Below are 12,838 nucleotides of genomic sequence, written 5' to 3' on the forward strand. Positions count from 1 at the left end.
ATCACACAGCCATCTTGATGTATTCTATGTGTGAAGGTTGTTCTTATTCATGCCCTCATCATCTTCTTGATTCCTGAAAATGAGCTAAATTTCAGACAACAGGTGCTCGTCTGCAAAAAAATCCATTTTCGGAACAACACTGTCGAGCTTTCGCGTGATTTTTAATTTCGTCGCCAGCCCACTGACTATCTCAAAGAAATTTAAATTCTTCGCATCCAAAGCGTTTTGCTTGAGACTTAATGCAGTAAAAAAAAAAGGGCGGAAAAACTCGGTCCAGCACGATATAGTTTTAGCGTAGCAGACGTACGGTAAATACGGTAACGCGTTGCCGTTGCTACCGTTTCCAGGCTTGCCTAGCCACATTTGTCGTTCGGCAGCAGTAGCAGTTGCCGTAGTTAACGTGTTTACTGTACGGTGGAGCTAAAACTCTCTATCAGCTTTCGGCAGACGCAAAAGTGCGCGGCTCTCCATTGAAATCTCGCTCGCGGCGAACATGCGCGGAAAGTTCGGTTGAGTTGTAGGTTCTGGCTGCCGAAGACTCGGTGTCTGGTGGCGTGCTGTCAACTTCGTTTTTATTTTTATTTTTTTCCCTCGAAGGTTACAGCGTTCCGGGTGATCGACGGATTCGACGGTCGTTGAAACGTTGCGCTTTCTGGGGCCGCATCTTGTGACGTTTCGTCTTCCTTTGTTTTGTCCTGTGTCGTTGATGTCGTCCGCCGCGGCCTACGTCATCAAGAAGCCGCGACCAATGGCAGAGGACCCCAAAAAGAAAAAAAAACGAAATAAAACGTTACAAGATGCGGCCCCCTATCTTTCGCTTCCGCGATTACCGCGATCACACTTCGTGGTCATCGCACTCGGCGAAGTTCGTTTCAGTCGGTTTAACTGAAGCAAAGAAGAAATGTATTTACCGTGAAAAATTCCCTCACGGTAATCACAGGAAATCTACTGCACTTGGTAGTGGCGATTTTCACGATAGGCCACGCCGCAGTCGGGCCAAGATGGCAGCCGTAAAGAGGACTCCGTGTATGATCAGCTTAGGCGCATTAATTATTTTCCTCGACTGCGCGATTAAGTTACGCTTTTTCATTGAATATGAGCGCCTAGTTTTAGCTAAACACTTTGTATTATTCGGCGTAAAGCTCAGAACCGATGACAAACTGGAGATCGCCGACCTGTGTCTGCAAACATCCGCCGTGCAAGCGCGGAACCGCTCACGATCGTCGCCCGCCTCCGCGACGTTTTTAGCGATGTCAAGACCGTCGGCGTTGAGTTGCGGGGAAGTCAGAAAAATGAAAGCACGTCTAAGGTTTACAGCTCCATTCTTATAGATATGCAAGTCTTCACGAAATGATAGCATAATGCTGAAAGCTAAAACGGTTCGCGACGGTTTCGCTTTCGACTGTCGTGTGCTTGGATTTCAATTCAGCTAGCTGAACCCCAGTACCATTTCCATGCGGTCATTACTTCAGCCGAACAAGCAACGTCGCTGTATGTAGACGGTGGTATGTAGTACATTCATGAGCAGACTTGCGAAAAGCGCTGGAGCGGTGTGCTGCTGAACAAACCATAGCGCACAAGTGTTTTGTTAAGGGGAGTGTGCTCATTTGCTCCAGCGCAAGCACCGACCGTGAATAGCAGCACTTGCTCCAAAAGTTAATTTCATTTGCTCCGCAGAAAAACGCTCCAGCGCTCCGGTACAAGCCTGCTCACGTTTGTACGCTGCGTCATGTACTCGATACCATCGAATCAGATCGCGGCCATGGGAGGCGCGAAGGCGCGGTTACTAAACGCAGGCACCTATTCTTGTTTTCACTTGCCGTTCGTACAATTGCCGGGCTTGAAACGGATGCAGTGCAATTTACAGATCGGGTCTAGCGTGTAAACCTACCCCTTGCAGGCGACTTAACTCGACCTGCTTCGCCGCCTTATTATTTTTTTTTTCTTGTCTGCTGGCTCATACTTTTTCAAAGGTACTTTTTGCACGGTTCTTCGTTAGGGGGAGCCAAGTTTCACCGCAACGCCCCACCCCACCCCCAAGCTTTTTCCCTACGGACAAAGCGACGCGCAAAGATGAGGAATGGTTACAATGCGATGGAATCGCAAAATATACAAAATATTATTGAGCAGCAGTTTTTACTTTCATGTGTAACATCGGCAGAGGAAGGCAATCCCTGCGCTGCTGAGGCATCAGTGTAACAGCACGCTTCCAAAGCAATTTACATTCTCTCTAAACCGCAGAAAATATGATAGATCTGTATTTTGTTAAGTGCAGAAAAAAAACCTGAAAAGAATTTATTATTATTATTATTATTATTATTATTATTATTATTATTATTATTATTATTATTATTATTATTATTATTATTATTATTACTGCTACTACTACTACTACTACTACCCAAAGTGACCCGGCAAGTAAACAATTCTTGGAACGAACGCAACATCACGGGTCCTCAGCCGCCAGTATCGTCAAAAAACCTGCACGGTCATAACACTGCACTATAAACAATGACGGGACAGGTCCGACAGAGTAAAGATATGGGGCAGACTTGGAGTCCCCTTTGATAATTAGGGATGCCCCCTCTCCGTCGGACGCCTACGATCGACGCTGTGAGTGACTTGCCAATCCGCAGTTTCTCCAGCTGCATTCTCTTCGGACTGCTAGCAGTGGTTAAGGAATGGAATGATACCTCCTGGCTTTTCCATCTTGCTGATCTGTCGGGCGAGTGCTCTGTGGACGGAATCGCGGTGCGGCTGCAGAGTGTGGAGTATATTCCATGAAAATAACCAACATTTATAAGAGCAAGATTATTCCACCTTAGTGGATATGGATGTGCAGATTCCACTTTGCAGAAAATGCCAAGTGTTCATTGGCTATCACAAACTTCAAAGCTATGGTGTTCGCCAAAATGATTTCTGCGACAGAGGCTTACATTTGTTTTTCCTTTCTTTTATGCAGTTAGGTTTTGAAACAATCGTCGCCTTTGAGCGAGTGTTTGTCGCTGTAAGGGGCATAACCTACACAGGCAAGCATCAACGCTTTTTTTAACACTGCTTAAATGAATAAAACAAGTGAACAATTCTAACAATGCTATTCGTTCTAGGTGGTGACGGCGGCTTGCCTGTGACAGCGCCTCCAGCACTGACAGGAGCTCCTACTCAGTCAACACTGCCTGCAACAACCATGTCGGGACTTGTTCCCCCGGTTTCCACTACAGGGCAGCCAACAATACTAACTCAGTCTACGGCACGTATGACAACTGCAACCAAACAAATATCATGGCCTGTCACGAAGCCACCATATTCATCTACTGTTAAGTCAACAAACATACCCGCAACGAAGCCAACTGAGTATCCAAGTTTTACTACCGCGGAGGTGTCACCAACGACATATAATTGGTCCTCAACAGTCACGTCAAGTGCAGATCCTACTACCAGTGTAACCACTTGGGCAGTTCCTACTAGTAGGGAGCTTGTTACAACTGTGGAGCCTACTGCAATAGTGACAGATGCATCGGTAACTGAACGTCCAACTTCTGCAACCGCAACACCGTTACCCACCGCAACACTGCAGCCAGATTTTCCAACGTACTTAACGACTGTCGAAGAGACTACAAGCACGGAAAAGTTGACAACTACAACCACTACAATACCCAGACTGCCTTCAACTCCTTCAACATTACATAGTTTGACACATACAACTGCATGCCCTAGCACAACTACCGCAGTGACGACTGAAGTTCCCGCAGCTAGCGAAACTGCAAGGCCTGAAACTGTTTCGACCACAACCAGAGAATCTACAATTGCTGAAATTACCAGCACCACACATGACGCAGCATCTAAAGCGCTGACAAATACTGAAGTCATAACAACACCTGCAGTTAGCACGGTGGTAATTACCACAGTGAGTGACCCTCCCAGTAACACAGAGAGCACGACCATTCCCATGGTGTCTACAACAATTGGAATTCCCACATTTTACACATTTCCCACTATGGAACCCACAACTACAGACACTTCTAGCATCACTGTCACGGCAACTCCCGAAGTTACAGAGATTACAACCCATTCAACACTTTTTCCTACGACTGTCCTCTCAACAGCAGCGAATCCCGCCGACACCACTGCAGTGATACCTGCAAGGGTGACCACTGAAGTCCCGTCAACAAAAACCGTTACTCTCAGCACGGTGACAACTATCACTATGAGCGAGACGCCTAGCACACCAGCAGGCAGCACGACGACCCCCGCAGTGTCTACAACCACCGAAGCCCAGCCAGCGACGATCACTCTTAGCACCACAGAAAGCACGACGACAACTGCAGTGCCTACAACCACCGAAGCCCCGCCAGCAACGATCACTCTTAGCACCACGGAAAGCATGACGACCCCCGCATTGTCGACAACCACCGAAGCCCCGCCAACAACGACCACTCTTAGCACCACAGAAAGCACGACGACCTCCGCAGTGTCTACAGCCACTGAAGGCCCGCCAACAACGATCACTTTCAGCACCACAGAAAGCACGACGACCCCCGCAGTGTCTACAACCACTGAAGCCCTGCCAACAACGATCACTCTTAGCAGCACAGAAAGCACGACGACCCCCGCAGTGTCTACAACCACCGAGGCCCCGCCAACAACGATCACTCTTAGCACCACAGAAAGTACGATGACCCCCGCAGTGTCTACAACCACCGAAACCCCGCCAACAACGATCACTCTTAGCACCACAGAAAGCACGACGACGCCCGCAGTGTCTACAACCACCGAAGCCCCGCCAACAACGATCACTCTTAGCACCACAGAAAGCACGACGACCCCCGCAGTGTCTACAACCACCGAAGCCCCGCCAACAACGATCACTCTTAGCACCACAGAAAGCCCGATGGCCCCCGCAGTGTCTACAACCACTGAAGTCCCGCCAACAACGATAACTCTTAGCACCACAGAAAGCACGACGACCCCCGCAGTGTCTACAACCACCCAAGCCCCGCCAACAACGATCACTCTTAGCACCACAGAAAGCATGACGGCCACCACTTTGTCTACAGCCACCGAAGTCCCGTCAACGCCGACCATTGCTCTCAGCACGGTGACAACTACCACTATGAGCGAGACGCCTAGCACAACAGCAGGCAGCACGATGACCCCCGCAGTGTCTACAACCACCGAAGCCCCGCCAACAACGATCACTCTTAGCACCACAGAAAGCACGACGACCCCCGCAGTGTCTACAACTATGGAAGTCCCGTCAACACCGACCATTACTCTCGGCACGGTTACTACTATCACAACGAGAGAAACGCCCAACAGCACGACAAACTCCGCTGTGTCAACAACCACCGAAATCCCGTCAATACCAACTGTTACTCTCAGCACGGTGGCAACCACCACGTGGAGCGAGATTCCCAGCACCACAGAAAGCACAACCTCCGCTGTGCCTACAACCACCGAGGCCCCGTCAATGCCGACCATTGCTCTCACTACGGTGGCAACTACAACTACGAACAAGATTCCCAGCTCAGCAGATAGCACGACGATCCCCACAGAGTCTACAACCACTGGGATTCCAATATTTTTCACAGGTCTCGCTATAACTACAGAGACCACAACTGCACATATCCCAAGCACTCTCGTCACGAGCGCACCTAAAGCTACGACTAAGGAAACCACGGCCCCATCATTTCCTGTAACTGCAACGACCGCCGCTACAACTACTGAGAACGTCGTAAGCACAGGTACTGCACTGCCATCTACAAGTATGTCCTCCGAAGTTAGACCAACGCATGCAATTTCCTTCAGCGTAGAGACAACAGAAACTACCGACAGGTCCAGCACCATAGCCAGCCCAAACACTTCTGTAGTGCCCATAACCTCTCATTCTTTCACATTTATCACCTTTCCCGCGACGGTTACCGAGATGATGACTACTGGAAGTACCAGCGCTACGGTCCTCAGGAGTACTTCAACCGCATACACAACTGTTGAATCCTCCTCAACTCCTAAAATTCCCTCCACAACACAATCGATGACCGAAAAGAGGGCCACTACTACCATTTCAACTCCTTTTATGACATACACATCTACAGATGCCCCAACGAATTTCACCCTTTCTACAATATCTAGCAATATCCCAACCAACACTATTTATCCCAAAACGACCGAAGGCGCAAAAATGCAGACAAGCGGAACACCTCCCGAAGTCACCGTGCCATTTCCACGTACCACTGCGAAAACACAGTATTTGGCAACCGAAAAAGAATTCGTGCCCTCTACCACACTCAAAGCATCACATGCAACCGCGCCTGTTACTCAGCCGAACGTGGAAGTGCTGCCGACTTACTTTATGCCATCGGATACAAAATTCACTATATTAGATATCAGGACATCTCCCAATGATGAAGCTAAAATTACAACGAAGCAAATTCGCAGCGCTACAACTGCGGCTGTCGCGCCTTTACCTGGCACAGAATCAACAAACATTGGAATTTACAGCTTTGCAACACTATTTCCTCCACCATATCCGACTAAAAGAGTAACGACCACATCGGAATCGTTAACTCCGCAGCCTCCACTCGGGAAGAAAACAAATCCCCCTTACGTTAGGCCACAGCTCCCACGATTACCACAAGTAGGCTCTACGCCGTCTGTGACAGTTCGTACCCCACATTTAACTTCTTACGCAACACGTAAAGCGGGAACTGACCTCCCAGTATATATTACGCCTGAACTTCCTCCACTGCTCCATGCTGGTGCACCAGCTCACAGCTCAAAAAGTGCTTATGCTACACCTTGGCCGAAACCAGCTGTGACCACAGACAACCACCTCCCTCCTTATCTCAGACCAGAAATGCGAACCCAGACGTTCTCATCAACCGCATTCCTTGCACCAACTATGCCTCGAACAACTTTTCCCAGCTTCACAATGCCGCCAACAATACAAGGACTCGACCCAGCGCCTTCCTGGAACCCTCCTTATGTCAGGCCGAGGGACCCCAAGCTGACGCACCTAGGAACGTCTGAGAACTTTCCATCGTACAGCAGCACACCCAGAATGCAAGTCACTGAGGCAAGTACTTTCAAGCCGCGCCAACAAGACTACCCTCCTTATGTGGAGCCACAGCGACCATCAGTGCCCGAAAATAAAATCAGTACTAGCCTTCTTGGCCCCCTTGGGCAACAGCCAAGTACGACGGCCCAGTCGTATTCGCAGCCGAGGCTTCTGTTGCCACACAGCTTTTCTACAAAACTAGTAACCCTCTATCCAACGACTCCGCCTCTCTACACGTCACTGGCCCAGACCGCACCTGGTGGGGTCCCTCCTTACATCAGACCAGTGCAACCAGATATCACAAGACAGTTAACTGAACCGCAGTTCCCTCAATACACAACGCCATGGCGGCTAACAAAAGAGCCTGCTTTTCACAAGCGAACCTCGAAAGACAGCCGCCCGTACGTTAGACCGCAATCCCCACTAACTGGCGAAATTTCTTGGACAATATCCGCTACATCACGCCAACAAGCTGAACCATACACAGTAAAGCCAGACGTCAGTAGGCCACGGCTGCCACATTATGTTCCTCCAGGCGCATCGGAGAGGCTGCCTTCGCTCTACGAACCTGACACGATGTCTCAACCGGAGAGTGGCTATCTTCGCCCAACAGCGCCGTCGCTGAACAATCCAGACAATGGTAAGTGGAGTCTAAGTGACTCGAAAGGATCTGATCAAATCTCGCCGCTCATCTTTTGCAAACCAAGTACTTTAACACGGATCAAAAGCCGGTGACAAGACGCTGTACATAACCCCTGAAGATATGAATGGCGGCCGCGGTCTATTCGCCATCATTAGCCAGATTATTCCCAGGGTAGGACAAAGGCCGCTATCACTGATATCCCCCCCCACATACAAACAACTGACTAGTTGCAAGCCATCGGTTATCTGTTCTGTGCATTACACACCTCCGCCCACTTTTTCCTCTTAATTTCAGCTGAGAGGTCATTAACCTTTTCAAGCGACATTTATCATTTCAATTGAAAACATCTGTTTTTGGTTTAAACACTAATTAAGTCCTCAAGAAAGCCAATTCGTTAGCTTTACAACGCAAATCACGAATGGTTAATTTCGAGCACGCTTAGAAAATTTATTTGACAATACTGTGAGCCTGATTTCCAGGCTCACATTTCTTACAATTTCTTACAATTTCTTACAAATTTCTTACAAACTCGCAGAACAGGTGAAAACATTAAATGAAAACATCGCAATTTATGAACTAAACTCCCTAGGGATCGTGGAATCATTTTATGTTTCGAAAATCCATACGATGCAAGAAATCCAGAAAAAGAAAAAACATTAGTACTGGTGGCAAAGTTTGTCAGCAGGAAGATGGTGGAAAACTTGCGACCATGGTCACTGTTCTGTGAAATATTTTTTGCTGCATTCACTACTTGGCTAGCAAAAGCCCCCTGTTTACAAGGCGAAGGGTGCTAGATTCGCCAGAAAGGAAGAAATCAGTGCTAGCAAGAGCACACTCGGAGAAAAAGCTGCTATGGTCTAAATATTTATGGGAATCCCCCAAGGCGGAGTAGATTTGTAATTAGGTAGTAACTGCGCAGTATGTTTTTTTTTTTTAGAAACAAGCAAAATCTAGAAACCGAAACTAAGCCATATTTTGTTGTAATAGAATGCTCATCCATCCATCTTACTTCTGCAAAAGCTGTGAGAACGAAAGGTACCCTGTAAAGCCTATGGAAGACCTGCGCGCAAATCCTGTGTCAGATAAAATATGAACCAGATCCTTCTGACGTACGGATCAAAATGAGCCAAATCTGCTCGCGAGAGCCTTCTTTGTAAGCTTGAGCCTCATAGGTCGGACTTTTTCGAGCGTGGTTTCATTTATACCTTCCCCAGCGCTACTTTCTCATGAACTGCGAAGGATATGAAGAGATCGGCGGAAGATAACCCAAAAGACGACAATGCACCGTGAAGGGTGCGCGTAGTGCATCAATATGGTGCCAGTGATGTCACATGCAAGCCATCTATCGGTCAATATGAGTTCAGAACCGCTTCACTAATTTCAGGTGTATTTTATTTCCAGATATAGACAGCTTCACAATGAGTAAGTACAAAAGCCGCACGTCAGATATTTCGTCTTAACACAATGACAACAGACACTAACATGTCACGAAATTTCGCAGCTGTTGACCCAAACAGCTGCAGCACCGAACGTAAGTACATTTAGCTACTTCCCCCGATGTCCGGAAACGGCCTCAAATATTCTATTCCTGTAATACATTCACAATGTCACCTCTGCATAACTTATTCTTCCTTAGGGTGTGAGAAGTCGCATGCCACCCTCAGTACAAGACTGGGAGAGTACGATGACAACGGTACGTAGCTTACAATGAAGGCAGAACATGACTGCCGATCACAAGTGCCAATAAAAAAATGCGTTTACGTGTTCTAGGTGCATGGATGTGAACGAAAAGCTGACAAGAATAAATCCATCCTTCAGATTCTGTTTGTCCCAATTGCTTTTGAAGAAATGTTGACCAAGCGCTCAACAGTTCGTCAGAAAGGTGGTTTACCAAGGCTTGCAGAGCAGCGGTTGGTGCTGCATTCCGCTGACCGCGCTCTCTTCAGGCATCGTAAGGCTTCAGACCTCCGGGGAGAGTGGAAGGGGAGTGTCTACGAAAGGAATGAGAGAGCGTGTACGAAGGCTAAACCTTCAGAGACACTTTCCTCTTCCCTTTCTCAGCGCGCATGACGCATGTACAACTATAATTCAGCTGAGAAGCAAGTTCGAAAGATGTATTCTTCCATTCAGGTGTTCTGCCCGCAAAAGTACATCCGGGGTTCTCTCTTTCTTTCGAGGGGCAATCCCTTGCTTTGCGGAAAGCGGAAGTCCTCCGAGCACGTATCTCTGGACAGCGCGCTTATTCTGGGATACATTGCGTGCAGTTTCTGTGGCGACGGGCATGCACTTCTATAATATGCGACACTGCGCCCTCCTCTTGGAACTCTGCCGGGCGCGGGTAATCACAGCGCGGAGCTTTTCAAGTCCCGAACCTATATGTCAGCGCATCACATGCAAGGTCTAGAGTAGTCAGCGCGCTCGACACTTACGATAAAATGGACGCCGAGCCAAACTTACGTTTAAAAGTAGTGAACGAAAACAGTTTTCGCTTCGTCAAGTACAGTCCTCCAAATTTTTAATAATATCCGTGGAGCGTCGACCACCTGCTCGGCCAGCATGTTGCTTCACGATCTCTTGTCACATGACTATTTTCACTCTCCACACCTGGGGCAGGGTGTTCAGCGAGGCTTCGCAGATACTGAGGTGATACACGCAATCAGCGGTAGGAGGCAAAAAAGCAAGCTCTTTAGTATACCTTGTCTCATAGTTACTACCCTAAATCTCCACGGTTTGGGCAGGGTGTCAGCAGGGCTTTGCAGCAGCTTAGGTGCTGCACGTTGCAAGCGGCAGTAGCGGGGGGCCACACTCAGCATGTTCCATTACCATATCTTGTCACATAGTGACTGCCCTCATTCCCCACGCTTGAGCCGAGTGTAGCGTGGCTTTGCAGCTACTCAACTTCTGCAACTAGAAGGCAGAATCTTTCTCTATAACTTGTCACATGTTTGCCTTTACTCTCCACGGCTGGGGTATACAGCGATGCTTTGCGGTTGATCAGGTGCTGCACGTAGTAAGCGGCACAAGGGTGCTGCACTCGATCAGCATGTTCCTTTACACCATCTTGTCTCTTAACGACTATCCTCACTCTTCACAGCTGGGGAAGATTCTCCAGCGGGGCTTTGCGGCTGCTCAGGAGCTGCACGTAGTAGGCGGCAGAAAAAGGGGGCTGCACTACCCGGGTTCGAACCCGACCGCAGCGATGCGCCCTCCACGTGCGCCCTCTTCCCGCGAACATGAACCGTGATGACCATAATGGCCGGCGCCTGGCGCGGGCGGAAGCCCTGGCCCGCCACTATAGATCGAAACCCGGCGTATTCTACGTGGATGCCTCCGGCCCGCACCATGGGGGATGGTACACGGCCGCAGTCGTCCACCAATCCAAAACAGCGAACGGCCTTACTTTCCGATCCGGGCGGCGGCCGACGCCACTGGGGTCCCGAACTAGGGACCTCCACCTAGTACTTGTAAGGGCTGGCCCCCTCTGGGTCAGCTCATGCATAACCTCCTGAAGTGTATCTGTACATAAATGTTTTCCACCACCACACCGCGTCTCGATGGAGGCGAAACGCAAGAGGCGCCCGTGTGCTGTGCGATGTCAGTGCACGTTAAGATCCCCAGATGGTCGAAATTATTCCGGAGACCTCCACTACTCTTTCTTTCTCTCTTCTTTCACTCCCACCTTCCTCCCTCCCCTTACGGCGCGGTTCAGGTGTCCGCCGAGATATGTGTGACAGATACTGCGCCATTTCCTTTCCTCAAAAGCCAATTTACCAATTTTATTTACTCGACAGCATGTTGCTTCACTATATCGTGTCACATTGCAACTGCCCTCATTCCCCACGACTCGGGCCGGATGTCTAGCGTGGCTTTGCGGCTGCTCAGGTGCTGCGCTTAGTAGACAGAAGGTTGGGGCTGTGCACAGCTTGCCCATTGACTATATTTTGTCACATAGCGACTGCCCTCATTCCCCACAGCTGGGGCAGTGTGTCCAGCCAGGCTTTGCGGTTTGCAGTTGCTCAGGGGGCACATGTAGTATGGGGCAGAAGGAAGGGGCGCACTCGATCAACATGTTTTTTTTTTCACTATATCTTTGTCAGGGAGAGGGCAGGTAGATAGGTTTCTTGCAAACACAAAGTGAACAATGAAGAAGGAGGCCTCAGAGAACATGCCAAGGGTTCGACAAGAGGACTTGTATTCGTCTGGAAAAATCATGATGAAAGCCAATAGCGATCGCTTTGCCCAGACGAAGACAAGTCCTCTTGGCGAAACATTGCCAAGCTCCCTGAGGCTTCCCCCAGCCTTGTTCAGTGTTTTCACTATATCTTGTCATATAACGACTGCCCTCATTCCCCATGCCTGAGGCGAGGTCTTTAGCGGGGCTTTGCGGCTGCCGAGTTGCTGCACGTAGAAGACAACGGAAGGAGGTAGGGAGGTAGCTGGAAACAACAAATTCTTTCGCAATATCTTGTCAAATAATGAATACCCTCACTCTCCACGGCTGGAACAGGGTGGGCCTGCATAACAATTGGAGAGAACTGACTGAAGCGGTTAGAACATCGCAAATCGAAAGGCTAACATCCACACCCGCAGGAAGGAAATACCTAGAGCTAGCGAAATGGGTAACCGTAGATAGCACAGTGAACACCAGAACAGATCTGGGAAGAGAAATAAGAGAGCATCTTATTATCACTCCCATACCCAGAAATGCATCCCATCCACGACAAAGGCAGAAGTAAAAGCAGGGTCGCACAGCTGGCTGCTAAGCTAGGCAAGATGCCACTGGGAACCGTGGCCTACACTGATACCGCGGTAGGCACGCTAGGAGACACCGTCTCCGTAGCCGTCGGGGACACAGGCAGAACGTTAGGCGTTGTAAGCCACCTTGAGTTAAAACCCCTTGTGGCGGAGGAGGTTTCAATAGCGATCGCTCTAACTCAGCCAGGTACCAAATACGCAGTAAGCGACTGCAAAGCCGCAATTAGAAATTACAGCAAGGGACGCATCCACGAAATGGCGGCTAAATATCTCAGACTTTATCCCAGCCCACAATATTCTAATCATCTGGACCCCAGCCCACTCGGGTCTGGTTGGAAACGAGGCTGCCCACAGGCTCGCCCGCTCCTCTTTACCCCGGGGAG

General features: G+C 49.1%; 1 protein-coding gene across 1 annotated transcript; it reads left to right on the forward strand.

Annotated features, from left to right (window-relative positions):
- The first annotated feature begins 3,115 nt into the window (after positions 1 to 3,115).
- On the forward strand, positions 3,116 to 9,491 carry LOC149351027 (uncharacterized). The gene is made up of 4 exons (XM_089580215.1): positions 3,116 to 7,697; positions 9,102 to 9,122; positions 9,202 to 9,231; positions 9,337 to 9,491. Exons 1-4 carry the CDS (start codon positions 3,188 to 3,190, stop codon positions 9,399 to 9,401), a joined length of 4,626 nt encoding a protein of 1,541 aa, XP_089436341.1. The 5' UTR covers positions 3,116 to 3,187; the 3' UTR covers positions 9,402 to 9,491.
- Positions 9,492 to 12,838: the final 3,347 nt, after the last annotated feature.

This window comes from Amblyomma mixtum, chromosome 3, assembly GCF_055824585.1.
Source record: "Amblyomma mixtum isolate Tamu chromosome 3, ASM5582458v1, whole genome shotgun sequence".
Classification (NCBI taxonomy): domain Eukaryota; kingdom Metazoa; phylum Arthropoda; class Arachnida; order Ixodida; family Ixodidae; genus Amblyomma; species Amblyomma mixtum.

Bases quoted from the DNA above. Each gene is read 5' to 3' on its own strand.
- LOC149351027 (XM_089580215.1), top strand. From the start codon at position 3,188: ATGTCGGGACTTGTTCCCCCGGTTTCCACTACAGGGCAGCCAACAATA. The intron at 7,698-9,101 runs GTAAGTGGAGTC...TTTTATTTCCAG, and splicing joins GCTGAACAATCCAGACAATG to ATATAGACAGCTTCACAATG. The intron at 9,123-9,201 runs GTAAGTACAAAA...GAAATTTCGCAG, and splicing joins TATAGACAGCTTCACAATGA to CTGTTGACCCAAACAGCTGC.